Source organism: Clytia hemisphaerica, unplaced genomic scaffold (genome assembly GCF_902728285.1).
Source record: "Clytia hemisphaerica strain Z4C2 unplaced genomic scaffold, Clytia hemisphaerica genome assembly, whole genome shotgun sequence".
Classification (NCBI taxonomy): Eukaryota; Metazoa; Cnidaria; class Hydrozoa; order Leptothecata; family Clytiidae; genus Clytia; species Clytia hemisphaerica.
Window position 1 is genome coordinate 1,978,193 of NW_027103962.1, and position 18,195 is coordinate 1,996,387.

Below are 18,195 nucleotides of genomic sequence, written 5' to 3' on the forward strand. Positions count from 1 at the left end.
ACGGACATCAATCGCCATAATGAACGTCTGGACAAGCAATCTCAAGCAAAGAATTTTTCCAAGGGCCCTTTTGCAAATTTTGCCGTTTTCCAGGGGATATCCACACATTTCTAAGAATCTATTTTTGCTATGAAAAGGTTCGTCCACCCTCCCGTACGGAAATTTAATTGAACAGCCCTGAACCATTTAGCTCTAGTTAAGACGGTCGACCTTCTGCCTTGCCTTCCTTCGTTTTTTTGACGAAAGTCTTTTACATCGAAAGGAGGCAAGGAAGAAAGTCGGCCGTCTATAAGTGTATTCTCAGATTTTAGTCATGTAATGTGTAATTAAATAAATTATCTTATTTTTCTTAGACAATAAAAATTAAGAAAATGTAAAAAGTAAATTAAGAAGGTGAAAAGTGACGAGACAAGAAAGACACAATTAGATTGGTTGATTAATTCAAATGGAAGTGGTATTAATTTGATTTCTTATTCATGCATGGCACAACAAAGTGTTGACAGACAGGCCAATGGTGAGTTAAAAATTACCATCAAAACTGAAGAGGAAGATTCATTTTTTGATAACACTTGTAAGGACAATAATGTTAATAAAACAGTTGATCCTTTGGCGACTGAGCTTCGTACTGATGATGTTGTCAAAATAAAGACTGAGACCGAGTCAGACCGAGCATCTGCTAAAAAATTTGAAGTCAACTCTAGAGAAAATGGGAATCCTGCTTCCTTTGTATCAGTGTCTCATTTACACGATGGGGATGGCTTCAATGTACTGAGTACCCCTGGATTAAAGACTGTCACGGAAATACGACATTCTAACAGTCCAGTAAGTGTTGTTGAAAAACGTAGTGTCCTTAATGCTAAAGCTGATGAGCTCCTCCGCAAGAAACACCCAGCAGGGAATATACAACATTTTCGCAAGCTTTTTAAGTGTAAGGAATGTGGAGCGGGTTTTACATCAAACTTTAGCATGCAAAGACATATGTGGATCCATACTGATAAAAAACCCTTTCAATGTAGATATTGTGGGGCTAAACTTAGCAGAAAAGACAAACTAAAAGACCATGAAAATAGACATGTAGGCATGTATAAATATAAAAAAAGGGAGCGATCGATCAAACCCTCTAAATCATGTGGAAACTGTGGAAAAACTTTTCAATTGAAAATACTATCTTTACAATGTAACCATGCTGGAGAAAAACATGATCATGTTTGTGAACTAAATACAAAGAAAGTTACCGAGAACTTTTTAACTTCTTCTGAAAGACATGTTGGTGAAACCAAAATAAATCAATGCTGCGAATGTGGTAAATGTTTTTCAAATAAACTTCTCTTGGCAGATCACATCAGTATTGTTCACCGAAGTTTTTCATTTATCATGTGTAATGTTTGTGGTTATACATCTCGTTCGAAGAGTGTGTCTACAAGACATCAAACACTGCACCACCCAAACATGGATTTTGATTTTTCATTATTTGAAGCTTCATTTTGTGAAGAATGTGGTTAAATACACGACGGGTTGCAAAATTATAATCAGTGCAGTCAAAACATGTGATTACTGGAAAAAGGTTCACGTGATTTTATTCCCATGTTACTTGCTTTACAACTTACAGCTGATAACTTTGTAAGGGTCAATAAATTCGAACCAATCAGAAATAAATGTCATGTAACAAGCACATAAAAATTTCGAGTAAATGCGTGATTTGTCTTCACACTTTAATTTTGCAACCTGTGTATTGTTAAAAATTTGAAAATATTTCTGTATTTTTGTATTATCTTAATTTATTATTGTTGAACGTTTTTGAATTTATTCTAAGTTGGCTGCATTTGATCCATGGTGTACAAATCAAAAGCTTTCTACTACCTAAAAAAAATATCTTGGTATTTTATTAGCTTTTATATCAACCTCTACAATATAACAGCCTCTTTCTGCGATTCGTATTTTTCACGTAGCAATTGGAATACTATCAACTTTTCGGCAAACCACATTGTGTAAATACCCTCTGGGGGGTCTTACTTTTCAAGAAAGGCTTTGGATGATGGATATGACTTTTTGGACCTACCCCGGTGGGGTGGAGATCCTATAAATTAACCTTTGTCCGCTCGTTATTGGCTTTCCTCGTGATTGGCTCATTGGTTTTTTCTGATTTTTTGCACAAAGGTGTGTGTAACTATAAACCCTCAAATGTGATGAAAAAAAAATTTTTTGGGCAAATTTGGGCCAAAAAACGGGTTTTTTGGAAAAGTAGGGTACCATCATAGGTAAAAGATGGCTCAAGTAGATTTTTTCAAAAAAAATATGTTGGCTCAAAAAACGCATGTTTATCTATAAGAATCACTATTAATAAGCATACATCAATGTTCTTAGCCACATTACTAATTTTTTGATGAGATAGATGTTTTTTTGCTCACGAAGTCTTGAATATGAAAGATTATTTCAAGAGCATGAAATTTTGGTTTCTAAACGTTTTTTTATAAGAAACAAACGACTAATTTTAATAGATCGTCACTATTTGTGTTCTGAATGATTGCTTAATGGTCACGCTCACTTAGATATTAATTATATATGTGTTAAATGCATAACCAGGTAGGTCCATAAAAGTATCACTTGTTATTGAATAATTAGGGGGAATATAACCTCCTATAACCTCTTTTATCACAACTCCTGATGTGCACGACCGGCTATCATCCAGATGGCTTGTATCATTTTGGGATCCGTCCTAATATGATGTTTGTCTCATCATGATGATATTATTAAAGACCAATGAGAAATAAATGTCATGTAACAAGCACCATTTCGAGTAAAAGCGTGATTTGTCTTCATACTTTAATTTTGCAACCTGTGTATTGTCAAAAATTTGATGATATTTCTGTATTTTTGTATATCTTAATTTATTATTGTTGAACGTTTTTGAATTTATTCTAAGTTGACTGCATTTGATCCATTGTGTACAAATCAAAAGCTTTATCTTGGTATTTTATTAGCTTTTATATCAACTCTACAATATAACAGCATCTTTCTGCAATTCGTATTTTCCACGTAGCAATTGAAATACTGTCAACTTTTCGGCAAATCACATCGTGTAAATACCCTCTTGGGGATCCAACTTTTCAAGAAAGGCTTTGGAGGAAGGATTATTACTTTTTCTGAATAGAATTAGGGGGGATTTTAACAGGTTAAAGATTTTATTTTTACATAAGTAATCCCTTTTCATATTAGACACATATTTCATATCAGGACAGTGTCTGCCTTTTGTCATATTATGCTAATATAAACAAAAAGCTTGTGAATTAAAATTGATGAGTAAGAAAACGATATCACTCTTATTTAAAACAAACAAACCTTTAAACTACTAAAAATGAAAAGCAAAGATAAAAGTTAGACACCTGCACTTAAGTTTCTCCTCAATAATGGTGGACAAGGACAACAAATAAATATCAGCAATCTGATTCATAGTGTGCAGGGGTCTCAAACCCCCATTTATATTGCATCCCACCTATTTTTAGAACCTCACGAAACCACTCTATCTAAAGTGATGGTTCACCTACCGTTTAAATACAAACAAATAGCTTCAAACTTTCATAGTAAATTGGATCACAGGCAAAATATTTTATTATTTCATCCCTTTATTATACCCCCCCTAGCTCTTAAACACCATACTGATCAGGTTCACGAAGAAATAAGGTATAAAGCATGTGGTAAATGCTTATCGCAAAAGGTTTATCTTAATTTTCATAAAGAATAGCAAGACACCATTTCAATGTGATGGATGTCGTAAACTCTTTTTTACAAAGGTGGTATCACAATAGAATATCTAACAAATTTAAATGTAAAGATTGGGCCATTCCATTCGAACATTTCCAGAGGGTGCTTTTTCCTTTTTCCAAGGGGGGTTATTTTAAAAGGTAAAAGACTGATATTAGGTCGTCCACCCTCACTTTAAGGTATGAAAAGAAATTTTTCAAGGGTATTTTGGCAAATTTTTCCATTTTCCAGGAGGTCTTCACACATTTTCATTAATTTTTTTTGTTTTGAAGAGGTTCGTCCACCCCCGTATGGTTTTTTAATGGAACAGTCCAATGCGGCGAGAACTTTACATGGAAAATTCTCCTTAATCTATAATACTTGTGGATTACAGTTTCAAAAAACTTCTTTTTGGCTGTACTATTTGAAATTTGTTTTTACGATAATTTTTCTTTCCTTCGTTTCAGCAACTATTAGAATGATAAATTTAGAAATAGAAATCAAAAAGGAAGAAGGAGATATTGATTATATATCCATCGCGGTAATGATGATATTATTGGTGGTGACAAAGAGAGTGAAAAAGCACGACAGCAGTAGAAGAAAAAGTTGAATTGGATCGAGTTGTAAGGAAGTCAAAGGTACGACCATAGTGTTTTGAAGTCCTAAAAATGCTCATTCTAATGGTAGTATTATGTTGAATTTTTATAAAACTTTGTCAGAAAAAGCTACATGCGATTTTCGGCCCATTTTGAAAAATTTTTTCGCGTGTATTTGATTTCGCAATTTTGCTTTTTTGGAAATTTAAACAGTATTAAATTTCGCGAAATTTTACTTAAAATTTCTTGAAATTAAGAACACGTGAAAGTTTAGTACCCGCGAAAATACAAGAATAAGACACCCCTGTATCGCTGACCCGGTCAGGTTTAATGAATTCTATAGGACAATCAGACTGGCAATAAATAAAAGTAAATTTTTCCCTGTCCCGGGAGTTCTTACCCCAGTGAGGTTTTGAGATCTTAACATCAGACCTGGAGAAATTTTACTTTAGCAAAGCCACCCTGGTGGACTTTAAAAACTTCACTGGGCCACTGAGACAGGAGTGCAATAAGGAATTCTTTTGTGTGACTTTTTGATAATGATTATTTTTTTTCTTCTTAGTGAGAATTTTTTGTCAAAAATTCAATCTTTTGATGAAGAGTTATTGAATGATATCAGCATTATACCGTCAATTCACAAAATTAAAAAGAAGACATTGAACTCGTTGGTAGAGGGTAAGGAGTTTGAAATATATTTTCGCTCCAGAGATGTCAAGAATAAGGTATCTATCCCCTGGAGGTGAGAAGACCTTAATCGAGCGTTTAAACTTCAATTCAAATTTTTCCCTCAAACTGTGTGAACTTGAACATTTGAATTGTTTCAACGAGTTAAATGGAGTGTGGGATTACTGCTTGATTTTACATTTTTTTCGTATGACTCAAATCTTCATGCTTCACATTCCAGACACAATATGAATATGTGCATTGTCCATGGAAACACCACAATCAAACGACATATATGGTCTACACACCCATTACAACACTAGCTCTGGAATCAATGAAGACTGAACTGTAGAAGGTAAATTTTATCTTCTTTTTTAAGAACTTTCTGAAAAAAAGCACTATTGATATGAGAATTTCGTCAATCTTGTACTCAGAGCCAATTGCATCACTTTTTAATCATAGAAAAGTGAACTAAGGGACTGGGTTCTAGATTAGAGTTCTCGAGATTTATTTTGAGAACTGCAACTGGAAGTCTCCGTATGCACCAATTTTTTTGTTCGCCTTTCATCAGTTTGAATAAAATCATCCAATTAGTCATTAATCTTGACTCTGGCGTATAATATGTTTTTTTACCGAGTTATCGTTCTACATCTGCAATTTGAGATTTACTAAGGTCATTTGACGTCAATCGATACTTTGATTAGGCAGGGTGTTAGGGAAACATAGTAATAGACTCTACCTTAACTCATATAACATGTTGTTCCGATTTTTTGAAATGAAAATGATGATGCTGTAATATTGTACAATATAATTCGGCTATGATGCGCGAGGTTGTAGGTTCAATCCCCGGTCGGGTCATACAAAAATTTCTTATTTAGTACAAAAATGGTACTCGATGCCTCTCTGCTTGATGCTCAGCAACTAGGAGAAGGATCAAGGGTAAGTGGTGCAATTCAGGGAGAAAAGGGTGGCGCCCTCCTTTCAAAAGGAGCCTTTGGCTCGCCTGTGACTACGGTCACAGAAGATTATAATAAATTAATAATATGAATGCCCCTTCCTATCAGATCTATCTATACGTCATTATACGTCATCAAATGTTCCAGTGATGACTTTAAGCGAATAAGCTTGCCAATCCTTTACCTTGAGTCTCTTAAATAATGCGTTTTTAGTCTGTTTTATAGAGTTTTTAAAAAACGAAAGTAAACGTCTTTGACAGTGGTGACTACCCACTACGATAACGTACTATGAGCTGAAGTCACGTTTTGTGTTAAACACTTAAAACAAACACACGTCCTTGAAATAAAAAGCTTTGTTTATCTATTTTGAAACTTTGAAACAAGGAACCTTTTTAGTTGTTTTTACCTAAATGCGATAATGTCCGCAAATATTAAAACCATAAAACAAAAGTCTTAATCGTCCAAAAGTTTTCAAAAGAGTGAACCATGTACTTCACTTTTTTCTTATAAGAAAAATCTTTATAAAAGAACATAAGCCTTCGATGAGACTTTAAAAATATTAAGAAGAAGCCGGAGAACATTTTAATTTTAAGCTTTGTGGACTCTAAAACATTCAAATTTTTATGGAAATACACAAAAATACTCACAAAATGGGGAAAATAAGAACATGTTAAGAACATTATAAGGCTTAAAACTCAAAAAGTTAAGAACATCCAAAGGCTTCAAAAATGTTCACCGTCTTATAAAAAACGTGCGCATATGTCCGAACACACACACATACATATTTAACCTTCAAATTAAAACGTAACACATATATTTGGGTAACTTTCCCAAAATCTCAAAGGATGATATGATATCAGCGATTTTTATGTTTCTTATTTTTGCGTCATTTGTTGAGTTATAGCTGGTGAAAAAAATGATTTATAAAGTTTTAAGTCATGTTTGTTATTGGAGAGAATCTAGTAGTATCATGGTGGTTTGATCAGCACTGAGATAGTTCTCATTTTTTTTCGTGATATATATATTCATACTTTCACTAAACACATCTTTTTACATCTTTTTATCTGTGGTGGTGTCTAATTAACACTGCTTGGCCTACCTACACAACCCTATTTCCATCATATAGGAGGATATTTTCGTAAAAGGCCGAAATCCTGTGTAGGTCGAAAACTGAGGAACAGATAATGTGTTTTCTTGAAAATTTTTTTGACTCATATTGAGTTACTTCTTTCCATCTTAACTCATATTGAGTCGCTTTCTTCCTTGTAGTCACTTTAGATCACTAGTTTTGCATTGGTGGATTTCTATGTCATCATATTTTCCTTTTCAATTCCAACCTGATTGATTTTCTGTGAATGTTCATTCTAGATTTTTGTTGTATTTATATTGTCTTCTTGTTTTGTGAGTTTTGTCTTTATTGTTTCCATTTTGAGTAGTTGAAGGTTTTATACTTCTTGACTATATATATATGTGAAGAAATAAGAACTGGCATATGCATTTTGTCCTTATTAGGACTCATCAGCACAGCATACTGCTAAATATATATCAAATTTCAATAAGTTTTTCTATAAACTTTCTTAAGATTACACATTTAAAGTCTATTCGTTTTAAGTGTGCACTCTGTTTTGCCACCACGTGGAAACCATTTTCAAGGAAACCACTATAACTAAAGTTGACACGGTTTCCATTAGGTAACAAAAAAGTGTGCACACTTATTTAAAGCGGGAGATTTTTTGAGGGATGCATAGCACTATGTATTAGATTTTAGCTAAACTCGATTGAAAAGGCGCTAAAATAGGAATTCTGGCGAGCCTTTCTAAAGCACCCAGTCTTTTGGCGCCCGGGGCGCCTGCTAAAACAGCTGCCAGGAGGTAGTAGTTTTGGAGCTGTGCAGCAAACTTATGATATGATATTAAGCTCGATGCGTATAGACCAGTGGCCGTGGTAATGAATTGTGTAAAGACTGCTGACTCAGCAAAAGACATCGATAATTTTCAATATTTGAATCAAAATATCTCGAGATCTAGATATCGAAACTTAACAAATCATACCAATATCTTTTGAATATATTTTTTAAAAGTCGTAAACTAGTTTGACTTGGATTTTTCGGATGCCCTAAATATTTGTCCTATGATGCATGTTGAGTAAAATGCTTCCAAAGAAAAATATGGCACGAGCTTCCTGCATTAGAGAGATGAAAATATTTAATAGTTTAGAGATGCTATAGACGCAAATTATGATGAATTCGATAAAAAAGAGAGATAGTACCAAAACAATTGTTTTATACTCATGATAAGATTTAAGGCGATTTAAATTGGGCAAATGACGCTCCTATTCTTGTCTGTTTTGAAATGCAAAATGTGTCAAAAAAATTACGAAATTCAACTGTACTTTGACAAATACGTGTATTTTTGCGAAATTGTAAAGTTACAGTCGGAAATAATGATGAGTTACTTCTGCTGGAGGTTATGAGGAATTGAAATGTAATTGGCATTCAGGATGAAAGGTCCTATGGGGGTCCTATAAATAGGGTTGAGGTGATAGAAGTGTACTGTAAATGCATGTCAATTGAATACACGTTTTTTTTTGTAACAACAAACTATATAAGAACATAAGGCTTCGAGGCCCAAAAATTTAAGAACATTCTAAGAACATACTAAGGCTTTGGAGACTTAAAAACTAGCAATTTCTTAAGAAATTACATCAAAATGCTCAAAAAATGCTGAAAATAAGAACATTTTAAGAACATTTTTAGGCTTCAAATCCAAAAAACTAAGAACATCCGAAGGCTTCGAAAATTTTTGACGTTCTTATAAAAAAAAAACGTGTAGAGACCAAAGTGAGAAAGCCTTTTTTGTTTTTGCAAGTTTTTCAAGAAACGTTTTTGGACGAACTGGATTTACTTTTAGTGTTCGGACCATCATAACGTTTTTATATAGTTACATTTTCAGAATTTTATGAAGTTTTTTTTGCATCCCTTTTCAACTTTGCAAAAGAAATACGTTCGTAAAAATAAGCTTTAAAAAAATCATTGTAAATAAGGCTAGACCTTTGCACCACATGAGCTCACCCAGTGGATTGCGCGACTGCGTGAAGGGGTACCGCTGGGGTACCTCCCATATCACATTAATAAAGACGTGATGCCAATATAAATTCCAGTCAGAGAATCAATTTTCAATTATTTTTCTTCTTGGTCAGTTTAGCACTCGTTTTACAGTCATTTATCAAAGTGTTTAGGACGTCAAATATTCTGATTTTCATGTCACAGATATCTTAAAGCACTAGATAGAGCTACCAACTCTATTTTCCATATACCACAGCAGGTGAAGCATCTCTGCTAAAGGTAGACTATAGTAGAGACTTTGGTTTTCAAACACCCCCTTCTCACAGACCCGGTGGGATTTTATCAGCTCGTGTGAATAAAAATAACGGACCAAAACTCGATGGAGATTGATATTCATATGTTTTTTTATGGCTAGGGATTTGAATTCCATTGTTTTCTAGCCAGGGGATGGTGGGATTTGCTTATCTGATTATTTTCAGCGGGGACAAAAATTTGAGTATAAGTTTCCACTGGGGACGATATTTTGCCCAATTTTTCCAGTGGGAAGGGTTCCCAGTGGGTCTACGAGAAGGGGGTGTTTTCACTTGCATGCAATGAATGTCCTCAAATTTTCAAGAATCGTGCACTTCATTAAAAGGGAGCATTATTATCTTGCTTCAAATAGGGAAGGTAAGGCTCTATATAGTGTTTTATTTAAGATATCTGTAGTTAATGTAGGTAACAACTTGAAAAACAAACAGAAATGACTTTCAAGGTCTAAATTTTTGACAGGCAAGGAAAGGTGATGCCTGCTGCTAAGATAACTTTCGTTGTTTAATTTAGAAATTGAAGTACTTTTTTATGGCTAATATAAAAGTTAAAAATATTCGAAAGTTCGGGTTTACTTATGTATAAGGTTTTTAACAGGAGTATGGTTCAAAATGAAAGAGTCTGGAAAATAGTTATTAACTTGCTATTTGAGGATGACTGCACATATTGAAATTGAATCAATGGATTTTTTGGAAGTTTCTTGTCTGGAAAAGTTAGTGAATTTCACAGCACCTGGCGAATAAATTGAATTTTGATGGCTTTTAGACAATCTTAGAATTTTTTTTGCCTGTTTTGGTTCAAAGTCAATTTATTACTGGGGCTGAAATTCGAAATTTTTGCAAAATTTTCCAGTGGGTCTGACACAAGGGTGTTAAAATGTACGTGGACTTCTGGTTTCGTTGTCTGTTGTTGTTTTTCTGTTGAGGAATTTATAGTGGTTTTAGGAATCATCGAAAAATAACAGCAAATTTTAAAACCGATTTACATATCAGTTTTTTTCTACAAAGATTTCTATTCAGGAGTTTTAAGACGATTAAAAGACTCGAAAAAACTCTTGAATGTGGATTTATTGTGGAAGATTTAGGAATTCGGTTATTATTTCATGTCTGCCCTTAAAACCCAATTTTTCGAGTTTTCAAAATCAGATCAAAGATGACTGTACTAAACTCCAAAAACAAGTTTGAGCTTTGAAAAACTTTCACATCAGGTTTGGACAAAAACAATAAAGGTTTTTCTTTAGTCCCAAGGATTTTCAAAAATTTGTTTTTGGAATTTAATAAAATTTGCGTGCGGTTAGAAGAACAAATCCTAATACCTTACGTTCAAGTAGGAGTATTTAAAGATTTTTGTTGATTCCTCTAGATAGATAAGCATAAAATTTCTACTACTTGAAATGTATGAGCGAAGGTTCTGGGGTGAGAGAGCAAGACAAATTTTTAATGTTTTTCTCACTTTATCAAAGTTGAAGAATTCAGAAGAATTTTCTTCGAATTAGAGAAAAATTTGAATTACATTTCCAGGTGAGGGGACCAATATTTTAGTTCAAATTATGGAAAGAGTCAAAGAGTAGAGGCTCAAATTAGAGAGAAATGACTGTAGATCAACTGGGCTTCGCATTTATTATCAAAGATCGTATTCCTAAGAGTTTTGTAAGGGGGGGGGGTTTGGAGGGGTTCGAAATACCGTTTTCCCGTCTCTTTTTTTCGTCAAATCCCGTAATACCGTACTAACAAAGGGCCGATCCCGTCACACCGTAAAAGTAGAACCCCCCCCTTGTAAGTCTCTCTGTAATTGTAGACGGGGAAGTAAGGTTTGTTGAAGGCGAAAACGTCAGCAAAGTCTTTAAGCTAATTAAACCAAGTCTCCAACCTACCACATAACAACCCTAATAGCTAGATAATCACTTTTTTGGCAACTGCTTTTATTTATCACGGCATCAGGCCCGCCTCTTTCATGAGTTTTGGTTATTGGACCTCCACAATTTGAGGGTTTTTTAATTAAAAGATAGGATCAAAACATTGCAATATCGAATGGTATTTAAAAACAAACATATGTGCAATTAGAAGGAATTTCAGTTTTCGGTTGAGATGTTATTTGGCAACAAACAACTCATCTCTTCAGTGTTGACTAGAATAAGGGAGTTAGTTGAAAGTATATAGAGAAAGTCACTTTCATCTCTTATGTTTTATACTATGAGAAAAATTTTCTGTCTTTATATAATTTTATTTTTGCAGTTAGACCCCAGTTAGACTTAGACACTATTTTTAGTAGAGTTAAAGTGCTAGACATGTAAATGTTAGTTATGAAGGGTTACTTTCATTTATGTCAGAACTTTCACTTAAAATGATTTAATTCTTTTCTATTTTCTATATAGTTATAATAATATAATTCAAAATTCCATGGAAGTCTAAAGAAATATCGAAGTGCCATTTTGATTCATCTTGATAACAACAAAGAGGCGCTACTGATATACATAGGTATTGAACCTTCTTGAAATGGATCCATTGCTCAACAACACTATCTCATACGCTGGTAATTATACAATGCAGTCAAATCCAAACATGACATTAAATAGTACAAATGAAACTTTTGACTATCACAATATCTCCTTAATCTTTTCTATCGACAATCACCAGAACATTTCCAATACAACGCAACCAGAAGTTACATCAATCCCACAATCTATTATTACCATTATCTTTGTCTTCAATGGAATCTTATCATTACTGGGAATCATTGGTAACCTCTTTGTCTGTTTCATCATTGTCAGAGGTCGTAAAATGTACACCATTGCTAATCTGTTTTTAATGAACTTAGCGATCGCTGACATGTGCGTTCTAGTGATCAGTTATCCTTTATGGGTTTTACAGTCCTTAGAACCGAACTCATGGCCTTTCGGGTCTGTACTTTGTAAAATTATCCCAACAATTTCAGATGCTTTTTATGGGGTATCGCTTGGTTGTATGACTACCATTTCTATCCATCGGTACCGTATGATTTTACACGCGATGGGAAAACAATTAACTTTTCCTCAATCAAAAATGATCATCACGGGTATATGGTTTATATCCTTATTGACTATCTCTGTACCCTTGTACCCAGTACTCCGTTACCAGGAACTTTCTCCACAAGGTGTGGTCAGGTGTCAATCAAGATGGCCTTCCAAAACGTACGAGCAATGTTACCAGTTATTTTTACTGATTTTTTGGTATATCTGCCCATTGTTGATTATACTATTCACGTTCATTCGGATCAAGTTATATCTTGAAAAACAAATGACTTATGAATGGCTTCAAGGCTCCGAACACACTTTATTGATTGCTAATCATATCATGGGAATCAAGAAAGCATTGCGCATGCTCGCTCCTGTTGTTATTGTTTTCGCTATTCTCATGCTACCCTGGAATATCATTCGGCTGGTCAGTATTTTTACTGAAGTACATTTGGTGGATAATGTTCATATTTATATCATGGTTTCTGGTACAATGCTGGTCGCGAACAGTGTTTCCAACCCGTTTACTTACTATATCATGTCAAAAGAATTTCGAATCGAATTCCAAAAACAATTCTGGCTTTTAAAAGTCAAACTTGGTATTGAATCGAATGAACATCAGAAATTCACTTTAGAATCTGATAAATACGGCCGAACTGTTGTCAGACGTACGGCATCGTTTCTTGATACGACAAGTGTTGCTGATTCCAAAAATGGAAACTTCAAGCGGCCCCGAACAGCCACTCAGAGTAGCGACGTCCTAACGCCGAACATCAGTCATCGAAGTCCGCCCTCCTCAATAATGAATACTTATGAGCCAGTTGACGAGATTATCAGAAACGCCCCTCAAAAGAATTCTACGGGTGGAAACGGGGCGTATGATTTATTGAGATTTACACCGCCCACGCTGACGCCTTTGAACAATAACACAACACTTATTGCAGAATTGTACAGTATTGAGGAAGAGAATAGCACTGACCTCGATTCCCCAGAATGTTTTGTAAAGAATGTCACTAAGCTGAATGGGATAACAGAGACCAAATTTCATGCAATAATTGACAGTGACGATCTCAAAGAAACAAGACTCTAGATTTTTAGTATGACTATTTATTCTTTCTGTTACTTTAATGGGATAAATTTTCGTGGAGATTAAGTTTCGCGGATGGTACTATTAGGAGAAGATATCTTTCACGATTTTTTGCCTTTTACTGCCAAATCATGCATTTTGATTGTTGAAATATTCATTATTAGCGCTTATGATGCCAGTCGCGGACAAAGCCTTTCCTAATTTTGTTGGTGACACACAAATCTGCGAAATTTTTTTCCCATTTAAATATTAGAAGGGAATTAGTTCCCGAAAAAGTCTCAAGGATTTTCTATTCGGAGATATTAGTGAGGTTAATCGCTGTTAGATTTCTCTCGACAACTAATAGGGCTCGTGCCATGGCTCAAGTGAAGGCACTGCAGGGAAGATTACCATTTCAGTTACCCATTGATACTTTGTTACAATAATCTAGTGTAGTGGTTTGAAAGTTGGATTTTGTTGTTATAGCTTCACCCCTGTCTTATATTGTCCGTGTAAAAATTATTTGTCAATTAAGTTAAATGAATGGGGTAATTGAAAATTTGACTTTGGATGTGGAACTGAGAATTGTCCAATTATTTGCCATTGAAGATTACCATTGAAGACATAGACTAGAAAACTAGTCTGTTAATTAATCATGTCAGAGGGCGGGAACATAAAGGCGGCGGGCGTTTGTTAGAATAGGAGCTGCGTTGGAGAACGAGCAAAAGTTGGCGAGAGGCTGCTGATTAGCTTTCCGACAAAATTACTTCTTACGTTTACCTAACTCCTACGCTCACTTTTCCCGCGTGATACCATTCTAGGCCGACTGGAGTGCCAGTCTATTGATGAAGAAATTTTTCTTTCCATTGAAGTATTTAAAAATTGTACATTATATTATCGTTTTTATTGCTAGTACGTAAAAATTGTACAAAAATTATAAACTATTGGAAAATATGAAAAAAGTTCTAGATACATTATACTGTACTACCTCATTAAGCCATGGCTTGATTCATTAATAGTAAAGTTGATACAATGAAAGACTTAAGTAAAAGTGCAGTTGACGTTCTCTAATCCGATTTTCAATGGGGATTAGGTTTTCATCGAGTGGAAGAGCGTTGTTATCAGAGTTTCTTATTGACGGTGACTTCAATATTATCGAATAAGAGAGCGTCGTTTATGAAAGTTTATTGTCAACATTGACTTTCAATATTATTGACAACACAATTTTTGGGTCCGCCCTGGGATTGCTTAGCATTCTTGCTCATTTTCTGAAAAATTAAATTTGACCAACCCTGATATTATACCATATTTTTAAGGCATATCGAATAGTAAAACGTTGAATTAGAGAGTGTCAACTGTATTTTCTATGATAGAAACATTATCTAGGGGATGAGTGTGAGAGATTCTTCTTCATACATGGACGCAGCAGAGGATGTGTGCGTCGTTATCAGAGTTTCTTGTTGACGGTGGCTTTCAATATTATTAAATAAGAGAGCATATTTTTGGGGCGTTGCGAATAGTAGAACGTTGAATTAGAGAATGTCAACTGTATTTTCTATGATAGAAACATTATCTAGGGAATGAGTGCGAGAGTTTCTTCTTCATACATGGATGCAGCAGAGGATGTGACCACGATAGGGAAGACAACGCAGACGGGTGATGCTCCGGTATCGTCCGTAATTTTCCATTCCAATGGTAAGGAGATCTATATGAAATATAAATTGTAATGCAAAGTTTAATGTGATGCATAATAACTTAAGGGAACTAATTTTAGAACCTGCGAACTACAAATTTTGGGGTTGAGCTGGAGTTTTTACAAGATACTTCACTAATTGGTCATTTAAAGTGATAGAGATGACGCGTTCTTTAGAAAAAGTAATAAGATTCTTTTATTACATCTTAACGACCAACCAAATCAAATAAGAGCTTGTAAAAACTCCAGCTTGTCCCAAATTTTGACCACTATTCATAAAAAAATTTGAAGAATCTGAAATGAAAGAAATGTTTCCAAAATAGGACAAAACCGCAAAAATTAATTCCCGCGATGCAATCGTTTCAAATTTTTTTGACCGTGAAATACTCTTTCTCTATTAGCTATGGTAAGTTGGTCTAATTTCGACATCCCTCTTTTAATCCCTCTTTTAATTTGTATTCTGTTCTGTTTGTCAACAGTGAGATCATTCGAATTTTTTGAAATTTGAAAGCTCGAAAATCTCATATAAAACAGGATACAACATGGCGGACTAGTCGACTTTTAATTTGGACATACTTTCACGGGAAAGCATAGACGATCATATCGTCTACACAAGATCACTAAAAAAGGAAATAGTTTAGGAGAGGCGTGATAAATTCGGGTGGAGTAAGCAGTGGCGGAGTTCCAAAACTCTACCGCCACTTTTTTCCCGTAAACCGCCCTGACGCCCTAACTCTTTCCCGCGTTTACTGACTTTTAAACGGACGATAGCATCGTCTAGGGAAAACACAGTCTGTGAGCAGTTAACATATATAGTGTGTAAAGGAATATGATATTTTTGAATCAAACTTACACTTGGGTAGGCTGTGGAGACTTTCAATGAGTATTCATAATCAGCCTCTGTTCCAGCAGCCAATGGACAAGTCAAGCCTGAATCCTTACATGCGTCTGGTTTATCAATACTGTAGGGAACCCAGAAAGAAGCGATTTTAGCGTGAACAGATACGGCTAATGTTTTAGCAACATTTGCAGGTGTGAAGTGTACAGCGATACTTGAAGATTGTCCTTTGATTAATTTACATGGTTCAGCCGTGCATGGTTCGATAATGAGTGAGATGTTGCTTGCTGTTGACTTACCTGCAAATTAGATTGAAAAGTTTTTATAGATCTTGCTTTGGTACCTCTACACAATAGACAGCTCAAGGCTTTTAAGCATGTTATTTTCCGAGTTCCCTTGGTCAATTTTTCTCGGAAGGCTCTATAGAGTATTGTGGAGGTTTAAACTATAATAAAAAATGAAGGTAGTTACTATAACATAAAACCCTATCCGGCCCGGCCACGCCCGCGTTGTACTTTGTTGTTGTACTTATGCAAAAATGAGGTACGCGGCATGACTTATTCACTCTTTTTCCATTCACAAGCGCGCGCAAAAAACGAATCAATACTAGGCGTGTGATTTTTCAAAGTTTTAAATTTTTTAGATAGCTTTTTGAATTTAAAGAAACGAAGTAATGATAAAAAACTTTGTTTACTTTCACTTTCATACCAACCATTTTAAAATGAAACACATAATTTTCTTTTGGTCTATAGAGAATATTCTGGAATACTCACTGGAACAAACCTGTAAGAGATTTATTTCGCTTACTTTGGACCAATATTTGACAATGACAAGGGATCGAATTATTTTGTGTCGCCATAGACTGCCATTTGTGCTTTCTGATAGATTTTGCATATTTATAAGATACACGTTTTTATTTTTATAAGAATATCTAAAATTTTTGAAACCTTCGGATGTTCTTAACAAGCTTTTGTCTTGACCATTTTGTGAATACTTTTAACCATTTTCCTAAGAAATAGGGTGTTTTTGAGTACACAAAGCCTTATAATGTTCTTGACTTGTTCTTAAGATATTGACCACCGAAGTCTTATGTTCTTATATAGTTTGTTCTTATAAGAAAAAAACGTGTGATGTGACGACATGCAATAAAGTTGACAACACTTCAATAACTTTATTTGTAAACTTTAAGGTTAAGAAGCTTTCAAAGTCTCAGTTTTCAGAGATTAAATCGACTGAAAGTTAGTTGACCTTTAACCTTTAAATATTTGGGCTTGTAATAATTTAATACTAGATCAAATTCTTGATAGACTTTCTCAAAGCAGTTTTTTCGCTCTTCATTATTATTTCACGTTTTGTTTAGAAGAACAAACTATGTAAGAACATAAGGCCTTGGTGGCTAAAATGTTAAGAACAAGTTAGGAACATTTTAAGGTTTTGATTATTCTAAAATAATCGATTTCTTAGGAAAGTGGACAAAAATACTCACAAAATGGTTAAAATAAGAACATGTTAGGAATTGAACGAAATTCTAAGTTGTTTTTCCCATCGGGTACGAACTTTTTGCCAAATTTCCCAGTGGGGCTGGGGTCCCAGATAGTCTGTGACACAGGGTTGTATAGCAAATCGTTACAATTGCTGTTTTGATAGAAATGTCTGGTTTGATTCTGGGCCAAAAATAAAAAAGATTTCCCGCAGAAAAATGATAGAAAAAACTAATGTTAAAGGCTAAACAAAATAGTCAAAATGTTATGCTCACCTCTTGAACTCTCGCATGAATTGAATTTGATTGACATAGAAGATGCTAGACCAATTAAAGCCAAGAAAATGATAACTCGCTCCATTTCTGATTATCTCGACAGTCCTTCTACAGCCTTTGACAAATTGTCTTCCAAAAGAACTAAGTCTTCCAACTCACAACGCTTAAGTGGACTTTGTTTCAACGGATTAATAATGTCATGAATCTTTTTTTTCGAATCACGTGTTTCTCATGTTTCGCAATGAATTGTGTTTCATCACTTCATGCTTTTCAAAAATCATACCATACGAACACAAACATTATTTTTTTTGGAGTGGTTTCCACTCTCGTCCCTTCACTTTTACAGTGGAGCCTCTATAACTCGAGCACACACAGGGAACGAAAATTTGTTGGATTAAAGGAAATTTCGAGTTAAGGAAACTTCGAGTTATGGAGTGAGGTTTATAAAGCATTTTTTAACTGAAGGTACAAGAAAAGTTGTTCGAGTTAAGGAAACATCGAGGTATAGGGGTTCGAGTTAA

At 34.6% G+C, this 18,195-nt stretch overlaps 3 protein-coding genes and 1 long non-coding RNA gene across 4 annotated transcripts in view; 3 read left to right on the forward strand and 1 right to left on the reverse strand.

Moving 5' to 3' along the window:
• The first annotated feature begins 252 nt into the window (after window positions 1-252).
• LOC136810294 (zinc finger protein OZF-like) lies at window positions 253-1,614 on the forward strand. The gene has a single exon (XM_067066862.1). It carries the CDS (start codon window positions 481-483, stop codon window positions 1,501-1,503), a length of 1,023 nt encoding a protein of 340 aa, XP_066922963.1. The 5' UTR covers window positions 253-480; the 3' UTR covers window positions 1,504-1,614.
• Window positions 1,615-4,212: 2,598 nt separating this feature from the next.
• LOC136810298 (uncharacterized) overlaps window positions 4,213-18,195 on the forward strand; it is a 63,052-nt gene continuing 49,069 nt past the window's right edge. Inside the window, exons 1-3 of the long non-coding RNA XR_010847088.1 lie at window positions 4,213-4,379; window positions 4,900-5,012; window positions 5,242-5,355. This is a non-coding gene — a long non-coding RNA (uncharacterized lncRNA). The remainder of the gene's footprint in view (window positions 4,380-4,899; window positions 5,013-5,241; window positions 5,356-18,195) is intronic.
• Window positions 11,787-13,494, forward strand: LOC136810270 (QRFP-like peptide receptor). The gene has a single exon (XM_067066840.1). The coding sequence runs from the start codon at window positions 11,825-11,827 to the stop codon at window positions 13,409-13,411; it is 1,587 nt and encodes a 528-aa protein (XP_066922941.1). The 5' UTR covers window positions 11,787-11,824; the 3' UTR covers window positions 13,412-13,494.
• Window positions 14,230-17,851, reverse strand: LOC136810269 (NPC intracellular cholesterol transporter 2-like). Its single transcript, XM_067066839.1, has 3 exons — window positions 17,675-17,851; window positions 15,934-16,217; window positions 14,230-15,092 (listed from the first exon to the last, which is right to left on the reverse strand). Exons 1-3 carry the CDS (start codon window positions 17,757-17,759, stop codon window positions 14,961-14,963), a joined length of 501 nt encoding a protein of 166 aa, XP_066922940.1. The 5' UTR covers window positions 17,760-17,851; the 3' UTR covers window positions 14,230-14,960.